The 26,492-nt window shown below is 35.6% G+C and overlaps 1 protein-coding gene across 8 annotated transcripts in view; it reads left to right on the top strand.

Annotated features, from left to right (window-relative positions):
- ULK4 (unc-51 like kinase 4) overlaps nucleotides 1-26,492 on the top strand; it is a 248,917-nt gene that overhangs the window by 57,215 nt on the left and 165,210 nt on the right. For 7 of the 8 annotated variants that reach the window (XR_012659008.1, XM_075083469.1, XM_075083468.1 and 4 more), the window contains 4 exons: nucleotides 5,543-5,704; nucleotides 12,479-12,661; nucleotides 19,150-19,277; nucleotides 25,866-25,999. Coding sequence is in view for 7 of the 8 variants with exons in the window: in XM_075083469.1 (XP_074939570.1) it covers nucleotides 5,543-5,704; nucleotides 12,479-12,661; nucleotides 19,150-19,277; nucleotides 25,866-25,999 (607 nt within the window). In the remaining variant the exon portion in view is untranslated. The remainder of the gene's footprint in view (nucleotides 1-5,542; nucleotides 5,705-12,478; nucleotides 12,662-19,149; nucleotides 19,278-25,865; nucleotides 26,000-26,492) is intronic. The other variant, XM_075083471.1, reaches the window with a different exon arrangement.

Below are 26,492 nucleotides of genomic sequence, written 5' to 3'. Positions count from 1 at the left end.
ATTACCACAGTGTGTTAAGTATGTGTTAAGAAGCTTTATTTGATGTATTTAATAAGAATTCAAGAAAATAAAACCAATTTATGTCATTCAGTACTATAGTTTATAAACGTTTGTGTTTTGTAAGGTAAATTCACTCTTCTTCAGTTTCATTATGAACTACTATGAAGTGTACTTGGATCTCTGGAGTTCTATAAGATTTGTCATTATCAGAGCAGAATTGCCCTCTGAAACAGAACGGTAGAACAGGAAGGAGTTTGAGATGTATGTGTGTCCCTTTTATTGCCTATAAATGAAGAAAATGTTCAGAAAATGCAGGTAGTGTCATTTCCACATAGCTTATGCCTGAAAATCTTAACAGTGACAAAAAGTGTATGTATAGGTGAAAGGAGTTTTAGGGTGGTGGAATAGAAGATTGGCGAAGTCTTTTATCTGTAGGAGATTACAGGTTCAGATTTCCTGCACTTCAGTGTTGTTAACCTGAAATAGAAGTTGATTTTCAACTCAGGCAAAAACCAGGCATGTTCAGTGATGTGTCAAAATAAGGAAATTGGTATACTCATAAACAAGTAAATAATAAGCCCAATTTGACATGTTTAGTAGTGGTATAATGTTGCCATCTGACAGGAAACATGTAGTAAATATTCCAGTATTTATTTACTAATCTTTTCCAGCAGTTGTTTCCAACATTGATGCAAAGGGCTTGTTCTAGGCATCTATATTTGTGTCTAAGTTCAACTTTTAAAGATTTGTGTGCTGTCTCTAAGATAGCAGGGTCCCTGATTTCTACAGCTAAAATGCTTAGTTCTTACAGTTCCTGTATTATGTAGTCATGAAAGATACTTTCTGTTTCAGAAATGATATTCCTATTTAATATTAAGTAACTAATGCTAATGTGGCTACTCTTTTCCTTTTAGTCTATTTCACTTAGTTTAATCAAAACTTACCCTTGTCTGCTTCACCCAAATGTATCATCCTTCCTCTTATTTGAATCTCCTCATTGACTCTGCATATACTTTTTTGCTTTTCATTACTACATTTAAGGCTCAACCTAATCCTAACTAAGTGAAATTTCAGCTTTAGTTTTTGCTTTACATGTGCTCCTCTTCACACTTATGTTCCAGTCAATCCTCTCACCTTTCTGCTTCCACTGCTTTCTCCCTTACATTTGCCCCTCCCTTCCTTTAGATCCTCCTTTTAAACATTTTAATTTTCGGATAGTCGTCTTAGAACTAATAATCTTTCCCATACCCAAACTACTCTTTGATGTCTCTTATAATTTTTCTTGTCTGATTTAATCTGGATTATGTCACTTTGACGAGGTCCTTCACTAAAACTAGGCAGCAAAGTCAGAAACTGTGTGCAAGCCTCCTTTTAAGTCTTCCTTTGTGGAAGCAGAGAGGAACCGTTGAAAAAGCTTTCAGGTGCTTCGTGGCTGTCCATTTCTGCTTTCAAATGATATGCAAATATAAGGTACACAATTATATCCAATTTTAGTAATTACTTCATAGAATCTGGACAAAAAAAATATATAGGCAAAACACTTGCACAGAGAAATGGATATATACAACTATAGTTAATTAGCTGTATATGGCTTTTAGAATGTGATTAATCCTCTCATTTTAAAGCATGGCACCTGAAGAATTCTTTTAAATCAGAAATAGTGAATGAGGTTACAAAGGATAACTTCCTGTCTCTTGGATGTGCAAGGTACTGTGTAAGCAAGATTTTTAATAAATTAGAGCTTGCCAGTAAGCTATATAGTACACATTTCCCTCTTTCATGTAGTCTTTTTCCTTTATGAGGGAGCAAGATATAGGTCTGAGAGTTTTGTTTCTGAACTGATGAGGAATTTCAATAATAAAATATAACTGTAAAAAATAATTGCCAATATATAATATAAGGTGGTATGCTTTATAATGTACATTCTTAGCCAGAGCAGTTCCTGTAGAGTTAATCTGGAGGAGAAGGGAGAATTTGGAGGACAGGAGAATAAAATCATAACTATTTCCTCAGGAAGTATAGGACAGTCTATAGTATAAAAGTGATAGTCTGAATCATATATGTTCTCACTTGTAGTTCTTCTTTAGGTATCTTTTTTTTAGTTTTCTGACAGAATTGCCTCTAGCATAAAAGTAATGCTCTGAATCATATACATTATCACTTTAATCTCTTCTTTAGACATCAATTCTCTCATTTACTGTCAGAATTTTAAAAAAAGTTCCACAAAAGGTATTTAAAATTTTTATTTCTACATTCTCCTTCTTCTTTGTGAAGGCTTTATATTGCATATTGTTGCCAAATTAAGATTTAATTCTTATAATCAGGAATGCTTTGGATGATAAGTCTTTACTTCATTAAGTTATATTTTTAATTTCTTTTTACAGTGTCTTTTTAGATTAAAGGAAGCAGTGTGTAGATGTTGTTTTAGAATAATGATGGAATACAGTGGTACTTTGTGAAGTTTTCAGTTTTCCCAATGTGCCTTTATCAGCATTATGCTTTTACTCAAGAGTATGTATCTATACACAGCATAATATAAAAAGATCATAAAATATTTTATCTTAACCTTTAAATGAAATTATGCTTTTCTTAGGTAGTATGTTGGTCAGCGTAGTGACTGTATCTTCAGTGCCTCCAAAACTTCTAGTTCACTGTTAAGTTTCTAACAATCAATAAAAATATCCAGTAGATTCAGTTATTTCAAATAATAAAGGTAGATTCTTTGATTTGCATTTTTTCTTTTTCACAGTTGGAAGAGAAAGATGTGATTAAAAGTACTCTTTTAGCAGTTTACATCTATTTACTCTTTCGGTATTTGCTTTCTCACTCAGGGATCATTTTCACTAAGCATCCATGACTTTAACTGGAAAGAGATACAGCTGCCAATGTTCAACATGACTGAAAATTTGGAGCTTTAACTTTAAGTGCATTTTATAAAACTAGTTGAAAACTAAACCCAGTGAAAGTAGAGCAGGTACTTATTTTTGATACAGTTCTGTTCATAGATGTAGATTTGATACAGTTCATGATATGGGCAGAAGCTAACTGTTATATGGAACTGCCTTACTCATATCTTGAAGATCTATTTCTGTTCATTAACATAGCTTATGTCCTGGTAACATGACAAGATGACTCCTTTAGTTACGAGGCCAAACATTAGCTTAGGTCAGGCTTCCCTTTCAGATAGCTAATAAAGCAGAAAATGGTACAAGTCATGTTGCTTAGACAGTGCTCAGGAATAGGTCCCAGAGGAGCTGAGATGGACAGTCTCAGGTGGCAGCAAAGGGAATTACTCTGACAGCCTCATGGAGTTTTTAAAGCACTGTGAAGATACATGGCCTTTTTCTAGCCAAAGTACCAGGACTATCTAGCACAGGGCATAACTCATGTCAGCAGTGGCTGAAAGGAAATGAAGCACATCTTCAGGACCAAATTTTGCGAAGAAAAGCTGTAATTGCATCTGGAAATTTGTTAACATTCATAATAACTATTACTGGTTGTATAACTCTTTGATTATGATTTATCAATGGGATTTCAGTGCACTTAAATGTTTCTGCCTGCTTTTAAAGTAGCAGTGGAGTCCCAATTGGTGTTCCTAGTAATTGCTTCATATATGAGAGATTTAACTTGACTATTAACGTTTCAATTATGTATTGGGTTTTTAATGCATATAGGTAGTTTGATAAATCCATATATTTGTGCCTTAGCTGCACAAAAAAAAACCACAAAACCAACAAACCATAAACCCAGACTGAAATTCACAAGTTTCTAAAAAGTTGTGAGAAACTTAATTTTGGTAAGCATATATGTCTGTTTGTGTATTTAGGTCTTTATATATTGAAATGATACAATATATTGCAGTAATAAAACCTGTAAAAATAGAGAAGCCTAAATCCTCTTTGGTTTCATGGCTGTAAACCACCAGGAAGACCACAGAAGTCAGTAGATATTTTTATAAGAGTATAACAGGTTTAGATGGGAACTGGCTTTGGTATTTCTTTTAAGTATTTTGAGTAGAGCTGCAGTTCTTTGGGAGAACAGGAAGAATTAGCATGAAAATGATGAATACAAGTTTGGGGGTTTTTTGGTGTAGTTTTTTTTTAATTTAAAACAGCATTATACTGAAGTTTCCAAATATTTCTACATCAGTGTCTATATTTTAGAATACCTAAGTCAGTAGGAGGAAGAGTGGATATTGAATATATTTTTAATGAAGTATAAGTTCTCTCCTTCTGGAAGGCTTTTGTGAAAGGTTTCATTATCATTGCTCACAGTTGTTGGTGGTTCCGATTGTGAAGCTAAATGTCAGAAACCCAAAGGTTAGTAGGATAATTTGGAGATCAGTTTAAGAAAGAAATCAATTAGATATTATGATGAATTATTTGTGAAGCCAGGCTATGAGGTAGACTTGACAAATTAAATTGCTTGTCATTCTTATATTAAAATTCACCTTTAATGAACTCAAGAATGCCATTTAAGACATTGTTGAAAGAGTTCACTTATTCATAGTTAAAGATTGAGATAAGGTGAGGCAACGCACTGCTAAAAAAACCAGCATCAATAGATTTTCCAGTTCTGTTAAGGTAAAACTCTACTTTCAAGTGAAAGCGGAGTGGGGAAAAGAAGATACTAAAGAAAGGAGGTGAGGGAGAGAAGAGAGAAAGCACAGACTCTGCTTTTAAGCAATCTGTGTTAAGTTAAGCTTCCAATGCAGTCAGCAACAGTTTTCTTTAAAGAACTGCTGCCATGTGGTGTTCAGGATTTGCTGATGTTTTGTGATTATTCTAACATGATGGTTTTTTAGTCCATCGAGACATTGTAGTATGAACAGTCTTAGGTAGCTGTTAAAGCTACATGTACAGTGGCTTTCCACAGATGATTTTGCAGCTAAAATTATTTGATTAGTATTAAAAATATGAAGGATTCAGAATCCCTAATGGAAATTTAGGTTGGTATAGTACCTGGGACCTAATGGTTTATCTTAAACATTAGTCAGGGTTGTCTGTTTCAGAAGAGGAAGAGAAGGGAGTTATTTTATAACTTGACTTGCAAAAAGGATTTTTCTTTGTCCCAGGGGGTTGTTGGCTTTTCTGAATAAAGAGTGTTTAATGTAATTAATTTTATTTTTCCTAATGTAACTGTATATTTCAATCTTGCTATTCAGAGCCTGTTGTAGTGATGAGTTTTGATACATTGACACTCATCCATAAAGCACTGATCACAGAAGACCTCTAACAACAAAACCTTCTAATTTTTCAGTGACTGCATTTAATTAGGGTGATCATTTGGAATGGAAAGATTTTTATTAAATTATACTGGTATTAAATTTTCTTTGCAGTAGAAGAGAAAGTGGGGGGAAGTAGGATCTGTAAACATAACTTTGACACAAGTTGAGGTTTCCTATGACACGACTTTGGCAAGTATCAAAATTGGAAACCACACTAAGATAATATAAATGGCATAAAGCATGGGCATAGGCAGTAGTTTAAAAAGAAATCAGAAACATTTGCATATGAGTTTTCCTTTCCTCTCCTTCCTATAGGAAGACCGGGTAGTGAACCATTTAGCAGCAAAGATCATCGAAAATGTTTGCACTACTCTCTCTTGCCATGCACAAGGATTTATTACAGGAGAAATTGGACCTGTCTTGTGGTACCTTTTCACACATTCTACAATAGATTCTTTGAAGATAACTGCTGTTTCGGTAAGGAATTTCCTTTTGTGATATAGAAACATTTAGGGGTTTATTTCAAAAAGCATTCTGAATCAAAACTGCAATATTTTTGTGCATGTTTTCTCTATATATGTGTATTTATAGTTCCGATTACATAAAAATATATTTACAAACTTTCTGAAATTGAAAAGTGCACATATTACAGTCCAATGCTTATGAAAATTCCTTATGATTCATTATTTTCTGGAATATGTGTTTTCTTATGCTGGTGATAAATTATGTTTGAAAAGATTAATATTTCAAAGAATCAATTAAATTATTGCAAAATTGATTTTTTTTAATATTATGTTTTACATGAAAAATGTTTATTCTTCTTACCCCAGTCTTGCTTAGGAAACATACTTGAAATTATCATGTTACTTTCTATAAAATTGTCAGGGCTAGTCTGTGCCTTGAATTTATAAGTTAATAAGAATGATAATAAGACAGAGTTCATACATGCAAGCAGAAGGTTTGGAACAAGAGGATTTGTGAGGTAGAAAATACTTAGCAGGGTTGTGAGTTTAACCATATCTCTTGTTCACAAACAAAATCCTTCCCACCAATACAGGTAATATTTTAGAAGTGAACAATAAGTTGACTTATTTTAAATGAAGTGTGATAACTGGACGGTCATTTCCTGTCTAGAGCTCAGGCTCATTAATGAGTTGGCTTCCCAGATGGAAAATGGTAATGTTACTGCAGCAGTATACAGTCAGACACATCTAGCATTGAAGTAATAAAAGACAGAATTAAAAATGTATCTGAAGTGTAGCTGAAGAGATAAATGGTAATTTAATTAGAAATAAAACTATAAACTATAAAAAATATATGTATTAAACCTTTACCTCAGTGTGGATTTGTGGCAGAATCTTGCCTGGGAAATAAACTGGTCAAAAACTGGGAAAAGGGTTGGCTTTTTATAACAGTAAACTTATTTAGTAAAATACATGTTACAGAAGCCTTTGTTCTGTGGCACCTGAAATTCTTTGTAAAAACTTAGTCTTAGAAAATTTATGGGTAGTGGTTTGTTAGTCTCTAAAAATGTAAAATATGTGTAACTTATGCAGAGCATTTATAGCTTAAGCCTGCTTGTGAGTCTGGCTGGTAGGTTGCTTTTTGAGAAAGGCTATTTTGGAGATTTTACCATTTTATGCATACATCATGACTGTGTATGTGGTGAAAGACTGGAGATTAGAGTTATGATTTCCTTTACTTACTGACTATTTAGATAAGTCCCCTCAATCTTCTCTCCTACCACTAGTTCTGCTGTACTGGATGTTTTGTATCTTGTCCTTTCAGTTCTTGTCAATCATTAGACTGGGCAGTTGTTATTTTTTTGCTACTAGATCATAGCTATTTAATTTTGTCTCTTTCAACTTGTCCTGAAGTTTTCTTCCTGTTTCTCTGCTATCCACTTGTGAGAACTTTTCTTCAGTATTTACTATTCCCTTGACTCCTACACCAGGCTTCCAGAGCTGCCGCACTTGTAGCAGCCAGTTGGACGGTTACACTTGTTTTGTGTGCCACAGTGAGCAACATATCCCAGAGGAACAGTCTGTCTGAACTACATTCAGACACTGAGCAAAGAAAGATCACCAGAGGAAATGTCAGTGGGCTTTTTAGGTTTTTTTTAATCCTCTTAGTCAGTTTCTTCTTGGACAATACTACGCTTGAGGTAGGCAAGAGCTTTTTTCCTGCTCAGTGAGATGCAGAAGTTATGTTTCTGATTCTCAAGAATACACTTGTCATCAGTGCAGACTCACTACACCTTTTTGTAGCAGCGGGCTCAGAGGTCAGTATCATCAGTGCTATATGGTTTGCACACTTCACCCTTAGGTTAGGTTTCCAGTGACTATGAGAAGAGGGGGTTGTGTTTTGTCCCTCTCTATCCTCAGCCTGTTTTGAGATCCTGGATCATTTGATCCTTCCAAGGCTGTAAGGTTGAGGTGAACTACTGAGAAATATTTTCTTTGTCATAATACTTATGCTATGGGTAGCCAGCCTCTCTTAAGTACTACTGGAGTTGCCTTTTTTCCATAGCATCTAATGAGAAGAAAATCTTCACGCATCTTATCTGAAAGGTAGGAAAAAATGTTTTAAGAGGAAGCTAAAACCTGAAGAGCTTATTGTCACCTAGTTTACTCCTTCCCCTCCCTTTTTCTTTCTGTGTCCATTGATGGCTACCACTACTCACTAGTCAATGGGGCTTTTTAAATTGCTTAGTTCAGTCGAACAGTGCTGGCATTTGTCTGGTCTCTTCCAAGTTAGAGAGATTGAAAATATCATAGGTTTTGAGTTCCTCAGTTCCTTCAGGTCTTGTCACTGCAGCTGTGATAGAGCAACCTGCTCTCTATGGGCTTCTTGCTCACCCAGCAATTTAAATGTGGTGACATGTATAGTAAGTTATCATACTTATACTGTAGTTCAAAACTGAATCATCCGGCACTCCTGGGTTTGCACTCATAAGATTTGCAGTGATATTGTTTTTCCCAAGCCCTTACCTCTTGAGTTGTTTTTTTTCTTCCCTTTATAATGCAAATTCAAAGACTTAGTTGTCAAAGCTTATCAGTCCTCAAGAGCTACTTTTATAGATGACATATGTTAGGACAAAGCAGTGTGTTTTAGGAGGTCATGATAGCTGCAATTACCAGGATTCCCTAGAGAAACTTAGCTGATTTGTGGGACATCCTTTCAATGACGGTTGTCAATCTAATTAAGATAAATGCCTTTTTATCATTTTATTAACTTTCTCTGTCAAAGTTCCTTAGCAGTGCATGCTTTGGTGTTGAGGCCAGCGTTATAAAAAGACAACCAGGTTGTATGTGCACTCTGCGGTCTGCGGACGCAAAAATTTCTTCAACATATTGTGCAAATCTGTGGTATAAATGTACCTACGGACAATATAAGCCAAAAAAAAACCCCAAAGCAACCTGTTCCCAACTAACATTTTTTTCCTGTGAAGACAGTAGGCTTACTGGAGGTCATACTTTTCCCTTGTGTAATTACTGAGGTTTTAGTCATGCTGGAGGTAGGGCTTGCACCAGACTAACATACTGGAATGCTTTGAGTGAAAGGAGCAGTGGAGGAGACTGCAAGAATAAGAAACATTCACTCTTCTACATTCTTGGTCCGACTGCTTTGTTTCTTGTTTTTCTCATCTTTATGGAAATTATTGCTCTCCATGTAGCTGATTCCATCTCCTTCCTCCAGACAGACCACTTCACAAAAGCGTGCTGGCATCTGGATGTACTCCTGGATTTTTCCCCTCCACTGTTTTGGGGATTGTGTTCTTTATCAAAAGAACCAAATATGTAGTGAATTGGATAAGGAAGCCTCTAAAGCAGGATACACTAAGGTGTATCTAATTCTTTTGCTGCTTTGTAGTGAAACACTAAAGTAATAAGAGGGTGAACTTATTTGTTGGATTTATTACCTAGCGCCTGATATAAACCATGGTAATGTATTAATACTGCTGGGGTATTTGGATATATAATCTTAACTTTAGAAAAAAAAAATCAATATTGAAATCTAATGCACGCAGATCTTTTACCAACTGTAGTTTAAAGGCATTTCAGTAACATACTAATTTTTAAAGTAAAATACTTATGTATTCTCCAGCTATATTGTACTGTACAGTTTCTACTTTCATTAAATTGTTGCTCTAGATATGGAGGCATTTTTATTCTGCAAGAACACATAAATTGAGATCATCAGTGTCCTGTTTATTATGCAGTCATTCCTGCCTTGTTTGAATGTATCCTGAAGAATTTATTCTTGAGTGACATCTATATTCACATGTAAAAATAAATTTCTGTTAAGAAATACATGTGTCATATCTTTACCTAGAGCTACCAGGCTGTCTCCAAAGTATATCAGCAGTAAGGCACTATGGAATTTTACTTATTATTATTTCAATCACTAATAAAAATTTATCAAGAAGATTCTCTGCCTTCAGCCTCTGGAGTCAAGAAATTACACTTTACCTTGTCCTGCCTTTCAGAGGTGGCATACGGGGACTGCGTCTCAGTATGTTTGCTCACTTAGGAGTCCAACATGCCCCAAGTAAATATCAGAGATTTTGCCTGTAGGAAAGCTATATCTTTTTATCATTTTGCTAGTCTCAGAGAAGAAATAATTCTATAAGATGTCAGAGTGACATTCTGACAAGTTCAGCAGCAGGAATAATATTTTATTTCCAGTATACTGGAAGTTTTTAGTTTTTTTAAAAAAATAATTTATAATTTTGATTTTAAGAGATCAGTATTTCTGCTGGAGGAGGAGTAACAAAGCATAAGCTACATAAGTGGAAACTAATTTGGGAAAGCTTGATACAATGTTTTGGGACTTTTTGGGTTTTTTTGTATGGTTTTGTTTTTCTTTTTTTTCCTTAAATAACTGGTGCTGAATAGTTTCTTTCAGAGTCTTGGGTATTGCAGATGCATTAATGCATTAATTCTCAAACCTGAGATAGTCATGGAGTACGTCCTGAAAGGGTGAATGTTACTGAGCCACCATATGGCATGTAAGACTGGAAAGGAATCCGTAGGGCACAGATGATCATAGAAGCATATAATATCTCAAGTTGGAAGGGATCGATAGGATCGTGGTGCTGGAGCTAGAGCTGTTGGGGGAAAAGGTTCTGGTTAAGGCTGTGCAGAGAAGCAAGGACAGAGAAGCCAATTCCAGGAGAGGCTCTGCCAGTGCCTTACTCTCACTGCGATCATTGCCTGTTCCAAGACCGCTGCTGAGAGATGACGGTGGGAGCTCTGTTCTTACCTCTTCCCATCATTGGTTCCCAATTCCTGCTCCTACCACCTTTTGACCTATCTCCATCTGTTCATTCCAGATACTGGATCTACTGAGGTGATGTATGATACTGTTTTCTATCCCCCATTAAACTCTGTCTTCTGCTTTTCTGCTGAAGTGTTGGTTTCACTCATACAGCAGAGCACTCTGTGATATGCAAGCTAATGGGAGGTTAAAGCTTCTCCCCTTGGGTATTGGTGGGCTGGAGCTTTCCTGCTGTCTCCAAAGCTGCAGTATGATCCTAGAAGACAGCCATGTCTTTCCTACCAGATTTGCCTAGATGTTCTCTGGTGGCCTGTGGCTATGGCCCCCCTTGTTTAAAGAGGTCTGTAGCAGACAGCTAAGGCACTAGGAAATCTGCATGCACGGCATCACACAGTGAGTTAGCTCCATGTTGCTTTGACACAGTCTGTCCCTAGGTCCCAGCAGTTCACTGGTAATACGACCCTTGAGGATATGTTTAGTGAATGCGCATACCTCCTGCCCACTCATTTTGAGAACTCAGACTAGAGGTGAAGGGCTGGATTGTATCCTTGGGGAAATGGAGCATGCTGTACTGAGAAACTGAGATTGAGTGTCTGTGTTTTAAAAGAGGTGAGGGGAAAAAAAAAACAGAAGAAAAATAAAAGGCTGCAATCGATATGGTTCCTGGAGCAGAAAGGACAAGGAAGAACAGGAACAGAGTAGATGAATGGCATCAATAAAATGTCTCTTTAAAAATCATAAGTTCTTGATTTATTGTCTTTTGTGCCTTCCTATTTTTATGGTTTTTAGTGTGTTTTGAGTAACGTTTCAAAGGGCACTGGTGACATGGGCAGTTTCTGAGGCGCTTACAAGGAAAGCTTTTCTCTGATGATAGTATTCTGTGGGTGTAATTGACTATAGTTTCTCTTAAATTAGACCTCACTATTGAATGCACACCAAGTAAGCAACAATTTCTTAATATAGCTGGTCTGAAAAGAACAAAGAAATGGTAATATTGTCTACTTTTCACAGAAGAAAGTCACCTTCAAAGTTTTTCACCTAAAACCAATTCAGATTTTCACATGAATCAAATAATTGACATGATCTCTTTTTCTATCCTAACACTACATGACAGCCAAAGAAAATGAAATTTTAAATGTCTAAAGAGTCTTATTTTCTTTATCTGAATAGAATTACAGTATCTTGAAGGTCGCATTTGCAGAGGTATCAAAAGGAAAAGTTGTATTGGCTTGGAGATTAATCCACCCTGGAGTCATTTGGTCATGTTTGTTATGAAGTAATAAGTTAGTATACATTGAACAGATTTGTGCTCACTTCACTAGAGAACAGGGAGTGTCTGCATTTTCTGTTAAATTCTTTTAATCACTCATATTTGTAAATCAACCGTTTGGAGAATAGTTTGTATGTTTACTATATAAACACCCTTCCTTAACAAGTCTCTAGATCTAAAATAGTACCTAGATCTAAAGATAGACCTTAGATAGTGAACTTCTACGTATCAGATTATGGTTCATGAGCAGAGAGAGAGAAGAAAGATGCCCACCTTTATGGGTGACCAGAATTTCTGTGGTGTGTGCCACCTCTGCATTTTCTGCTCTCTGTGCTCCTTTTCTAGTACAGTAATATCTAATGCTACCTATATTCTGTGCTGATAAAAGACTCAAGCATGGTCTATGCTGCTCCATCATTGTTCTTCTCTAAAGGGAAAGAGTAATGTGACTGTGTTTGATGTTGATGTACCAAATATTTCGGTTTCAACTGCATGGAGTGTATGGCAATACATTTAGAAGAATTCCAGGTCTCTAATAAGTAGCCTTTTCCCCTAATATTTGTGTTATGGATGGGACTGTATGAATTCTCTGTATTCCTAAACTATTGGAAAAGTCACCACCTGTTTTTATTCTCCATTATTTTTCTTGAGGAGGCAATCCCATTAAATAACAATGTGGGGTTTTTTTTCCACTTTTGTAGGCTTTATGCAGAATCACTCGTTATTCACCTAATGCTTTCCAGAGTGTTATTGAAAAAGTGGGATTAACAGCTGTACTAAATTCCTTGGCAAATGGAATATGCAAAATTCAGCAGTACATGCTCACCATGTTTTCAGCAATGTTGTCATGTGGGATTCATCTACAGAGGCTGATTCAAGAAAAGGTTTGATTTCAGATTATTATTATTCACTGGCGTGAATAATGGAAAGTTAAAGTTAGCTCTGGTAGTGTTTTCAAAATGCTTAGCTTAGTGACGTGTATCTGAATAGCAGGAAACAAAGAATGTGTTTATTTTATGTTTTTATTTGCTTAAGATCTAAATAACGTGTATAGTTTTTCTTTCTCACAGATCTTCAAGAGCTGGTACTAATAGGTATATAAATTGCTACTGCAGCTAGAATTCCATCAATTCAGAAAACTCTAGCCTGGCCATAACTGATAATGGCCCTAAGGAAAAACAATAAGGAATGCATGAGGACAACTATTTGACATAGCTCTCATATACATTTAAAAGAGAAAACAATGAGTGTCCTGATTGAATCTATAGCTGTAATTTATGCTCTCCTTAAAGGACCTTAGGCAAATTTGTAAGTGAGATGTCTTGCAGAAATTAGCATTTTAATAACTTAGGGTTTTCTTTTTATTGTCACTGAATAAAACTACTCGTTCTGATTTATGTCTAATATAGTTTTTGGAAGAGATGATTAAAAGATCTATATTTTGACCATCAAATAATTCTGTGTTTAGACAAGTAGTGTTTCTGGTTTTTGGCACTAAGTCTGCAAAATTCATAAACAAAAGTAGTCCCCCTTTGCTTGGAAAGAATAAAAATCACAAAGAAAATAGGAACTCTAGCTCATGTTTTCATCAAATACTCTGTTGTAATGTATAATACTGTTGTGGATGTTGGGTGGGAGTGTCAATCTGCTCAAGGGTAGGAAGGCTGTGCAGAGGGACCTGGACAGGCTGGATTGATGGGCCAAGGTTGGCTGTATGAGGTTTAACAAGGCCAAGTGCTGGGTCCTGCACCTGGGCCTCAAGAACCCCATGCAATGCTACAGGCTTGGGGAAGGGTTGCTAGAAAACTGCCCGGCAGAGAATGACCTGGGGGTGTTGGTTGCCAGCCAGCTGAACATGAGCCAGCAGTGTGCCCAGGTGGCCAAGAAGACCAACAGCATCCTGGCTTGTATCAGGAATAGTGTGGCCAGCAGGAGTAGGGAAGTGATGGTGCCCCTGTACTCAGCACTGGTGAGGCCACACCTTGAATATTGTGTGCAGTTTTGGGCCCCCCAGTACAAGAAGGACATCGAGTTGCTGGAGCGTGTCCAGAGAAGGACAACGAAGCTGGTGAAGGGTCTAGAGCACAAGTCTTATGAGGAGCGGCTGAGGGAACTGGGGTTGTTTAGCCTGGATAAGAGGAGGCTGAGGGGGGACCTTATTGCTCTCTACAGGTGGGTGTTGGTCTTTTCTCACAAGTTACTAGCGATAGGATGAGAGCAAATGGCCTCAAGTTGTGTCAGAGGAGGTTTAGATTGCATATTAGGGGAAACTTGTTTACAGATAGAGTGGTCAAGCATTGGAACAGGCTGCCCAGAGAGGTGGTGGAGTCACCATCCCTGGAGGTGTTCAGAAAATGAGTAGACATGGCACTTTGGGACATAGCTTAGGAGGCCTGATGGTGTCGGGTTAACGTTTGGATTTGATGATCTTGGAGGTCTTTTCCAACCTTAATGATTCTATGGTTCTATGCTGTATCCTGACAGTCGTCTTGATGATAACAATCTATTAGACTTTGTCCGAGAGAGATTAACTTGGTTGCTATACTCATTGCTTTAACAACAATGTTTAAATTAAAAAATAATCTACTGTTTTCTACCCATCTCTTCTTGCAGCCTGAAATCACTCATTCTTTTCCTTAAAGTGATTTCTGTGCCTTGTCAGAATTGCTAATGTGTTTTTGTAAATGTGTGTCAGCTGGCCTTAAGCTTTCCACAGATTCCACTACAACAGCACTAACAGGTGGCAAACCATCCTGTAATGTCGCAGTTTCTAATAATGCACTTTACTGTGCGATGGTGGTGTAGTCAGAGAAGCATGTTAAAAAAATATCCTCTTGAACATTCAGCGAAGGAATGCAATGTGTAACAAGCATATGGCTACAGCATGGTGATTTCTGTGAAGAATTTCTTGTTTATAGAGAATTTACATTGCTAAAAGGACTCTCTTTCTGATACTGTAGTTCTTATGAACTATTTTAATCAAAGTTCTGATGTTATAAAAATAGTCGACTCTGAAATTCTCCAACTAGTTATAGGAAAATAGAAAGTATTTTGTTGGCATGCAGTACAGCAATGGCGGAAGCTTTGTGGGTTTAAAATTGCTGCTTAATTGTTAATGAATTGTCATAGGTATTTTGTGAGCAAGTGTTGTAATTTTGCAGATTAGAAAACTGAAATGTAGACAAATATAGCCATTCTTTTAACAGCATATATCAAACTAATGGTAGAAGTAGGAATAGTGCCCACAGCTGTAACTGAAAAAACATTGTACTTTAAAAACTGGTAAAGAGGGTCTAGTTCTATGGCATGTGCCCACATTTGGTAACTGTATTTGCCTTATGGCTCAGATAAATCTATATATATCTCATGGAATGTCTATTTTGCTCAAATCAGATTGTAGGATTTTGGAAACAAACTTTTTTTTAATAGGATCTAAAAGTATAGTCCTCCTCCAAAATTGATCTGCCAGGTACTATCGCATTACATGGAGTAATAAGATTTTATTATTGAAAACTGAATTTAATAATCCATGCACTTTTTAATATTCCATGAGCATGACACACAAGTCCACCCTAATGAGAGAAAGGAAAAAAAAAAACAAGTGGGTAGTGTTGGCCTACAGATATTTTGCCTTCCTTAGAATTCTTGTAGCTTAAGAGGCAGAACCTCCTCAGTGTTACAAGAAGGTTGTGACAAAGTTGTGACTCTTCTTAATACAGCTGCTAACCAACATACTAAAAGATGCTTAAAGATATAAGTTCAAGAAGGATTTCATTTAGCTTTATGTATGTTATCTGGAAACTCCCTTACCTTACAAGACTTAAGGCTGCCCTTCTCTTCTACTCCCTTCAAGAACAGCGGTGAAACCAGTTACAAAATAAAAACTAGAAGACAAAGGAGAAATGCAGTTCTGTTGTCATCTATGCTAGTATAAATTTTTGGAGAACTACAATAGCTAAAAGGGACTGATTTTTGTCCCTGTCTGTTAGAGAGCCTTTCTATTTTAGTTTCTTGCCTTGGAATAAAAAAAAGCTGAAATTATATTTTTAAGATTAAGTGTGGAAAAAGAACTCAAAATCAAAGATCTTTGACATACTACAGCAGTAGATTAAAAAAAAATTGCTAATTACTTTCACCTGGCTGTCAAGATTCACCTTTGCATTGTTTCTTTGCTTCCCTGCACCACTGGCCATGGTCTCTTTTCACCTTGGTCATATCCAATCATGGCACTGAAAAAAAGCAGTATAAATGTGTTATAAATGTTGTCCTCATGTTTCAGTTATTTTTTAAAAATTCATTGTCTTTTACCTGAATGTGAACAGCTACCTCTGATGTTCATGTTTTTGTCAGTATCACTATGAATTAATAAAAAGATATAAATGTCTTTAACAAAACCTTTGTACCACTTAACTTATAATATTATGGAGGCATTTGCAATGCATAGAAAGGGAATTTGAAAATACACAACAATACAACATATGATTGCTATCGCAACTTCAGTTCTTGTATAGTAAAACAGTGGTCTAACTGTTTTCCCCTTGTGTAGCCAATTCGAAAGCATCGTTGCTTTTTGTAATTTGTTTTAAACTTGCTTTGCAGTATTACTAAGAGTATCCAATATAAAATCATTATCTTGTTGAAGTCGACAGTGCACTCACTTGTAATGAAAAGTGTCCTTACCCTGCAGAGTCTCCATGGATACATCAAACAGTTGCAGGGGAGGGAAGAAAAATATAATAGTGAAACGATTAATAATTAATGTATGAGATGGTATTTCAGCAGTTTTTGGCTTTTCTGACATATTGAGTTCTGCAGGTCAGCAAAGATGTACTTCAGATTTTCTGTGGATAAACTGTTGCTGTTTTGCAGTCCTTAGACCAGCCAGAAAAGCAAATTTCAAAATGTCACATCTATTTCTTAAGCCAGAACATTCCCAGATAAGTCTGATGTAACTGATTTTAATTGACAATGTTGTCTTAACCCATGGTAACCATCACATGTAACATTGAAATATTCTTGTTTTCCAGAGCATGAGGACTGAAAATAGTTTTAACTTGTAGATGCATGTGTCTTTGTCATGGTGTCCTTCCTCTTGGTCTATGAAGTCCTTTTATGTTAGTGGGCAGTGTTGCATTATATATACTCTTTCACTAAGTCTGAGGCCTTATGGCATTTCTTAATGTAAAACTTTTTTTTTGTTCTTTTGAGTAATTTCATTTAAAAAAACCCAAACCCCACAAAACACTTTATTAAAAGCAAAGGTTGAAATTTTAATAGGCTGTAATTTAAGAACTTTACCGCTGCAGGTTCATACTGGAGGAGCTACAAGTCATGCTTCATGAGCTCTTGAAGTGTTTAAAACAGTAAACTTTACACAGTTTATGCTTGTTAACCACAGGATTGAGGAACTCTTCAGTTTATGAAGTAAATTACAGAAAGACAACAAAATAGTTATTGAATAGTTAATAATGGTTGTTTTTCTGGGATTTCTATAGTTACTTTCTATGCTCACTACTTTTAAAGACAGTGTTAAAATGGTATCGGAGTAAAATCTGATGGTTTGTTGGCCATCTCTTACACTCCTGATATTTTCCAGAACTGTCTCTGTGAAGAGGTATAGTTAATTGTTGCAAAGTCTGTCTCTAATAAATTATATTCAGCACTGATTTTCAGTTTAATGACAATGAGGTTGCCTTTCAGTTATTCTGTCAGTAAAAGAGGGAATTTGAATAACAGTTGGTATGTTAAATGTGTCACATAGATTTTTAAACTTTGTGCACAACGTGCAGGCACACACTATGAACCCCTTTATAGTATCACTCCCTTGAGAATCCAGCTGAAATGTTTAAAGGTAGTTTTTGTTGGTGAGGCCATTTGTGCTCAGTCTAATTCTTGGATAGAGCCAGTTGACTCCGTTTGTAAATTCTGGCTCATGTTTTTTTATTCTGATTTTTTTTATTTTGAGAGAGAGAGATTTGAAGTAGGGTTTGTGTCTTTAGAACAAGGCATTCTGATCAAGAGCTGTTCCAAAAACACCGCTGCTGCTGCTGCCAGCAAGGTCATCTTTTAAGATGGACTTTTTTTTTAACCAAATAGTGCAATTGGTCCTCATAGAAAAGTAGTAGATATTTTCATTCCTCAGAGATAGAGGATACTCTATATGTTGTTTGGTGGGGTTTTTTTGTGGTTTTTTTTGTTTTATTTTTCCTTTGGTTCTTTAGGAGTTAGAACATATCGTTGGACAGAACATAAATGATCTGCATCTGACGCTTTTTACAACTCATAATACCTAATTCTGTTATTCATAATGAGAGCTCTCTTTTCCTTCCATTAATTATCGGCCTTATTCCCTTGGAAGCTGAGGCAGTGCACACGAATTGCACACCTTTCCACATGTCAGGCCACATTCCAGAAGCTAGAGCAGAAAACCCTTTCAGTATAGAGAGCAAAGCAGAGAGAGAAAGGAAAAGATGCTGTGATTTCAGAATCCAGTCAGTTAACCATTGTTAAACTTGTGAAGGGAATTTTTTTGTGGTTATTCTTTATTTCTTACTATCCTTGTTAAACTTCTAAAATTATTCTTTTGCTTGGATTTACAGGAAGGAAGGAGTTAACAAGGATCTTAGCATCTTATTTATACATTGACTTTATCATAGGAATGGAGAATGGTCAGTAGATTAGGAAAGCCATGGCTCCTTAGTGCTTGCAGTTTATCCTTTTTCTTTCTTCCTAAGTCCTAATTTGTGTTTTCCTTGAAAAATTGTTCTTCGCTTCATGAACCCAAAATAATATTAGTTTGGATAAGTGCAGTCAGAGAAAGTAGAAACAGTTTTGACATCTATTTGGAACATGTGTTTTATAATCTAGGGTCTGATGTAGACAAGATTGTATCCAACAATGATGGTGTTCCTAACCTTCATGCGTAAATGGGAATTAATATGTAAATGTTTAATTGTATTTGTGCTGAAATATTTACGTATTCTGAAAATCCTTCAGTCTTCTTTTAAAATAAATATGTTAAAAATATCCTATGTTTATCCTTAAGGTAAGACATTTTAAAATATAAGTTCTATCATTTTTTGTAGTTAATTTTGTACCATTTTGGACGTAGTTCATTAGGTAGTGTTGACTTGTTGCAGCTCTTGAGAAGATGTACAAAGTAGCTTTGCACTGGGTCAGTCTGTCTTGGACACAATTTATTTAGTAGTGTTTTATGGATTTTATTTCCTATGAGTGACATGAAAAGTAACCTACTAATACAGAATGCGCATGAAAATGAGCAAATTTTAAATGTATACCATGTTGAAAATAAAGTGCAAGTAACCTTTTTGCATAAAATAATATTAATGTATTTGTGTTTATTTCCACCAAGGATTTTGTGACTACAATTGCTCGTTTACTTGAAAGTCCTTCAACTTTTATTCGAGCAAAAGCCTTTCTGGTCCTGCTACAAGTTATAATTAATAATAGGGAGATGTTGCTTCTCAGTTGTCAAGCAAGGTAAGGTGATAATGGAAGATAATTAGAGATGTAATGTTTATTTTCAAAGTTGTAGCTGAAATACTTTTAAAAGTGTGGTGTTTCTGCGCCAGTATTTTAGGAGTGAACTATTTTCTGTGTAATATGAATAATGAGAATATGAATTCATGAGAATATCAAGAAAAATGTGTTTTCTTTTGTCTGGTGTCTTCAGGTGATGATTACTCACAAGGGAAAACCACTATCTTACCGGGAGGGTCTGTCTTTTAAAGTAACTTCTGGTCCCAGTGACCATTAGCAAGGAGCTGATTTTGCTTTGGGTGAAACAAATACTGCAACAGTCAGTTAACTGCTATGGTGGGAACGCAAAATAAAAAGGTCTGTCATGTACTTTCCTAATCTTGGGGTGTGGTATAATCCGTAGTCTTTTCAGTATGGCACATTCAAGGTAAAATTATATTTCTTGGCTATATGTGGTGTTGGAGTGAGTTATACAATGACCACTGAGTTCCTGTGACTTTTACATGAAATGTTTTATTTTTTCTATGTTTTAAAATAATTTGCAAGAAATAACTTCTCTAAAATCATATTTGACTCACAGTGGAATAGTTATTTGAATTTTTGTCTCTTCTGATGGCACCAAAACATTCTCACATCAGACGAGGAAATTAGACTCTGTTAGAATGTAAATTGTCACCATGTTTCAAGGGTGATTGGAGAAGTAAGATGGAAGAAATTTTATGTGGGATTTATATCTACTACTGTTCAGTAGAACAACAGCAAAATGTAGTATAAAACCAGTTTTTTTGGTATTGGAATAAAGCAGGTTTGGAACTGAAAGTAAAAAAGGATGAAGCTTGTGGGTAGCTGTAAGTCTAACTACATTTGCAGCAAATATAACTTTATATCTTACACTGATATTTGAGAAGAATTAAGATGCATGAATTGGAGCTAAAAGGCTGGGTTGGAGTGAGCAGGTGAGTTATACGATGAATCCATTGTGAGAGGGCATCTTGTGGGGTGCTGTCATTATATACCCCTTCACTCACATACAGATCTCTAGATATCCCAATTTTTGTAGATCGTAGAGAATAAGTACTGAATCCAAGTTTCTTTTTTATGTGTATCTTTTTATACTTCCAGAAATTATTTATCATGTGATATATTCTGGTTAGTGAAAGATATCTCTCATGATTTGTAAGTGACTTTTTGAATGGTTACATTTTTAATGACTGCTGCAGTTCATATGTGTGTTATAGCCCACAGGACTGAGCTGTGTGTTTGGAAAAATGTCTGATAGAAGTTCTGTCTTGACAGTTACTATTTGTTTCTTTATGCCAAAGGTATTATGTGAAGGAGAAGAACTTTAATAATTTTTAGCAACAATTTAATCTCTTTATAATGCTTTCCAATGAGCAGCCTTTCTGAAGAGAATGTATTGTGAATTTGGGATGTTATTTGTATTGTGAATTTTGGTTTTATCCTTCTGTTGTATTGTGATGCTCCAGACAGAGCTGATTAGAGGCCAATACATACTATAACACATTAGGTAAAACAATAGGCAAGCCTTATATCAGCTTTACTGAACTGATAAACTGTTTTTTCTTAATTTGTTGTGTTTTCTTCATAATTGTTCTTCAGTGAACAGTATATTTCTTGACACGATAGATCATCTAGACTAAAACCTTTTTCTTACAGCGAGTAAGAAAGATGGCTATAGTAGGTTAAAACAGGAGAAATGACCCATAATTTGTGGAGACAGCTACTTTCATAAAATCCTGAACTCTGGAAGAATTTTATTAAGCCCTGTAGAGATAATGGATATTCTTTGACTTGCACTGTTCAATTTTTATTGGTGTATTTTAGTTAAATGTCTCCACTTCCATGACAAAAATGTTACTTCAAAATTAAGACTAATAAATTCAAAATTGCTAGTACAGTAAGCAGTAATCAGTTGGATAACTTTTGGATATGTTTGGTATACTCGAATCTCTTTATGAAGCTGTTTGATTTGAGAAATATAGAGTGTGTAGTAAAATGTGCATAATTTCTACTTATTGGTTTGTCCTTAGCAGTTGCAGTTAATGCCTGTAGCACGAATTATATTGCTTTAGATTATAAAATCTGTTTATGATAAAGATAATCAATATAAGGCAATTTTTCAGTGTGCACCAGTTAAAGGATATGCAGATGATAAAACAGTCTGGAATAACTCTTTCATGGCAATACTGCATATATTTCTACAGTTTCAATTAAATGTTGTTCAGTTTGGCATTGGAAAATGCTTTTGTTTAGTTTAGTAATCAAAATTATACATACCTTTGCGGAGATTTTTGTGATTTTTTTTAACAAAATAATTCTCTGGGTCTCTTGTAGCTTATTTTTACATTATGTAGTTAGTTGTGGTGGGAGTGTGTAATTCAAGAGCTTGACAATGGATGTCACTGAGGAAATTCCATTAGGACTTTCCAAAATACTTTGAGATTTCGGGATCTGTGGAAGAAAAGCATTCATATATAACATCAAATATAATTTTGAAGTGAATTTTTTCTCTCACAACATGGATACAGTTCACCTGTTATTCTTTTTTTCTACCTGTCTCATGGTAGTCCATTACATACCTTTTTTCTTCCACATGTGATACAGCTAGAGAACCTTTTAGTCTGAAACAGCACTTGTTTGCTTACAGTTTTCAAAATAATTTCTGTTGCTAATCACCCTGAGTTTTCTAGTCTCCTTGTTTTCTCCATGATTTGCAAAGGCAGGCTACCTGTAATGGAGGGGAGGGATACAACCTGAAGTTTTGCTGAGACTTATAATTTCACCATTCTCTGAACCAGTAGTAACTTCTGATTAGTCACACTGAATTGTTCTTTCTTGGTCTAAATGGTTTCAGAGAATTTTCTGGGTGAATAGAGACTTCCCAGGGAATTGAACTTCCTCCTTAAAGAATTTATTTAAACCTCTTTTTCTACTGTCTGCAGAGATGGACCCATGTGGAAAGGTAGGCTCGTATTCCTGACAGACTTCTACAGTTTGCAGAAGCCTAACTATGCACAAAAGCATAACTTTCGAGCAAAATCTTTCTGTTATCTGTTCCCACCCCTCATATCTTTTAAATCTTCGGATCTTGTATATGCCCTCAAAGGACAAGCTTTACCTGGAGACCTATTACAATCTCACATCTAGCAGAGCCTGTTGCCCTTATATGTCTAAAGCTGGCCTAGAAAAATAGTGAGAAAAAGAATAGAAAAGTTTGGTATTCAGTTAAATGGGAAATCATGGAAATAGAAGGCAAGAGGGAACAATTACACAAGTCACTGATTTCAGGCGGGGGGGAGGGAGGGCCAAAACCAAACCACAAACCAAAACTGAACCACCAAACCAGCAAGCTGGTACCAAACAAACAAAAGGTACATAGGCAGGGAGAAAGGGGAGAAATAGGGACTGACCCTTCTTACTAGCATGATCTGCCATCCATGTTGCATCTCTGTAAAATAAACAATGTATCTATAGTAAATATTCTTTAAAAATCTTCATAATTTTCTGTTAGCAGAGGTTGCCTAAAAATGGGTCCTTGGATTTTCAGGGTAAATGGACTGTATATGTCCTCATGCAAGACATTCTCTAGTTTTCTGGAGGTCTGTCATGCTCTGTGAACTTAGTGAATTGAAGGGAGAAGCAGGGAGAAGATTGCCAGTGAGAGACCTGCCTTTAGGTTCAGTCATCTGGTGGCCACATGCATTTTCCCCCCTGTTGAGATGCCGGTAAAGTTGTAGCTGAACCTTATTGATATCAAAAGCTGATTTTAAGGATGTTGAGCGTAAATGTCACTGATAGAAAGGAATGAATTAATTTTAGAAAACAGTTCTAAGAGACCTTCAGGTGTTGCAGGGTCTACCCGTCTGATCCAGGTCAAGGTCTGTTATGTTTGAGAAATATTTTTTAACGATGGGTCAAAACTGGTAGCTATTTCATGACCTGTTTTTGAGAGCTGTTCTAATTGTTAGCTATTCCCAACACTCAAAAATTCTAATTATTTTCTTACTGAAATTTCAATTCTACAGATTAAGCATAGCAAACACAGAAAACATTTTACAGTGACTTCTGTATATTTGAAGACCCTGTCTTACCACGTCTCTGCTCAGTCTTCTGAATTTTGACTAGATCTTCTCTTTTCTTTCATGTTGGTCCTCTTCATAAGTGAACAGTTTTTACACTTTTTTAGTAGACCTCATTCCCATTCCTGTTACTCAGGACTGTGGATTCTCTGCAGTTCTCCTTTTTGTTCCATGCTTCACATCTTTTCTCAGAAAACTTGGGTTGTTTTGCTTTTTTTGTGCAAAAGCTCATTGATGGCCCTATAATGCAATAGAGGTACTTGAAGAAATGTTTCTAAAATCAAACCTGGCTTCATAGACAGTGATTTATTCCTCATCATATTTAACTTATTTGTAGTAACGCCTACGTATTTTTTCATGTATTGTTGAGTGCGAGACAAATATGTGCATAATATGAATTGAATAAATGTATTTCCATAGGCCTAGTTTCGCCCATTAGGCAGAACACTGAGATTCTTCAGGGAATGAAAGTAACTGATGAATTGTTCTACATATGGCTGGGGAATTTGTCAAAGGAAAACAGAGATGCTAATGCTTTCCTGTCTATATATGGATCTGTAAAATTTTCTCAAGACAATGTTTAGTTGAATAGTACTATCAGGGAAAAAATAGTTGTGCATATTTTTAGAAAATATTTATGTAAAAGACAATTTTCTGATGAGAAGGACAACACAAAAAGAGCTCATGAGTTTACATAAGCTCTGTATCTTTCCTCTCTCAGAATAAATGAACACACTTCGTATGCTTCTCAAATGTGATAAACAACTAGAGAATGCTTTTAAAAAATGAACCCCATACCCCCGCCCCACAATAAAACCACTCATGTCGAAGTCGGTTGAGCCTATTCTAAGTAAAACTTAAACAGGTCTAAACACATTTCCATATAGAATCAGATGATTGTGAAATCATGAAAGTATTTTCTTAAAGAAAAAAATACATGCAAACTCTGATCTTCTGTCATGTTTTTCTTCAAAGTTAATCAGTTCTTCAGTAAAAATTACTTGGTGGTCTGAAAGACTAGAGGGCTTTATACTGTTTTAATTAAAAACTATCATATTTTTTTAATATTATAAAAACTTAAACCTTTTTAAAGAAAAATTTATTTGAAGCCTAATATCAGATTTTTAAGTTCTCTTCTACCAGGAAATCAAAATTCCTTGTAATTTAATGCAATTTCCAGATATTGCAGGAAAAATAAAAGGTATCCCAATAGTCTCTGGGAAGCGTTGCGTCTGGGCAATTGCAGAGGTGGTAGGTAGTTACTGAATAGGTCTTTTGATTTATCTCTGTTTTTGTCTCTGTAGCATGGTTCAGAATGGATAAGGTGAGTTGTAGTATTCCTTAACAATCATGCATTGTTTAGAGGCCTAATTCTGCAAAATGCATTCTTAGGTAGTTTTCATTTCATTGAGTAAATTGGCTCTTTGATGGAAACACACACCTCCTAGGATAACATTTTGTGTGTGTGAGTCCCACAGTTTTGTTGCATACACTTGAGGCAGTTTAAATAAGTTATTTTCATACTTCTGTGGAAGAGCATTGATTATAAGCAGGGTAGTAAAAAAAATACTGAAGCACATTCTTAAAATCCAAGCATGGATTTCACTCACCAGTGGCTGATGGTTTTTGCACAGGACCCCCTGGGAGTTTGAATGTGAAACAAAGATGTCAATATTATAGCCCTAAAGGGGAGCCTGGCCCTTCTGTCTATTCAGATTAGCATTATAAAATATTGCCTGAAGCATCCTGTTACAATTGTATTATTAAAGCAACCTCTTGTAAGTTAGCCAATGGCTAACAAATCAGTTACCGTAGTTTACTATGAAAAATGTTAGTCTACAGAATGACATGGCTACACAGCACTTATCAGTTAGAATATAAGTATTGAGTTTGTCTTTAGAAATCTTGAAGACCAGATTTCTAGAGAAAGGATATAAGGCTACTTTGGACATTTATCTCTTTCAATATGGCCATTCTAACTAGTGCTAACATTTTGATAGGTTGTAGTATGATTTATGTAGTGTGATTTTTCTTGACTGAAAAATTGATCTCTTACTACATTGACTTAAATTGTTCTTGCTTTAACCATTCTTACATGTTGAAAATGAATGTCTTTAGTCTTTTGCTCATATTGCACATATTGGTTATATATTTCAAAATAAAGGAGATTTAAAAATTAGTCTCTGTAAGTCTGCAGAGGGTTTCACTCTTTATGTTAGCATCATATATTAAACTAATAGAGCTGCACTTAGAGTAGCTTAAGTGTGTGTTTCCTCTTCTTCCTTGACACAGTTATTTTGTGTTATTTTAAAAATTGATTTATTTGAAAGGGAAAGTCTAAAAGTTCAACAATATTACAGAGCCAAAACTAATGTACTGTCTTGGTTGTAACCACAGATACTAGAAATGTCTGGTTCAGTAGTATTTTTGAGATATAGGGTCATTATTTTGTTATGAGAGGTAAAGTTTTGCGCTTGCTTACATGTAGACTCGTGATGTATATTGAAAGAGACAGCAGAAAGATCACGCCAGCAAAAGAGCAGCAAGGTGGCAGTGAATACCTGTCAAAATGCCTGGATCTTCTCATCTATCATATTGTGCGGGAGCTGCCAGGAATTCTAGGTAAATCCAGTTGGTTAACTGAACAAATCTTAGGTTTGTTATTCCATCAAGAAACAAATATCTCCTTACATATACGGGTGGAAAGACTGTATTGTTTGATTAGATGAAGTTTGCATGATATCAGCTTCATGAAATTTTTTAGTTACGTCATTATCAGATATTTTGTATTGGAATGCATTATCTCCTATATTAATGTTTTGTGTTTGTTGAATGGTAAGCCCCATCAACTCAGTCAAGAATGAGGCCCAAATGTACAAGAAGTTTTATCAATGTTCTAAAGATATTCCAAACATTGAAAAACCTAAGAGCAAATTTGCCTCATAAAACACAGATCTAGGAGAGATGCGGTAGACCATATCTATGAGGACATGTTAATCACTTACACTGAAACTTATGTGTTGAGTATTTGCTTCAGGCAGTTTTTCTGGAAAGCTTCAGCCTAGATACTTTAGTTGTTCTAGATGTCTGAAACTGTTTTGCTCATGCATAAAAA

Source organism: Phalacrocorax aristotelis, chromosome 2 (genome assembly GCF_949628215.1).
Source record: "Phalacrocorax aristotelis chromosome 2, bGulAri2.1, whole genome shotgun sequence".
Taxonomy (NCBI): domain Eukaryota; kingdom Metazoa; phylum Chordata; class Aves; order Suliformes; family Phalacrocoracidae; genus Phalacrocorax; species Phalacrocorax aristotelis.
The sequence above is the reverse complement of the archived record's forward strand: the minus strand, read 5'-3'. Positions and strand labels throughout refer to the sequence as shown.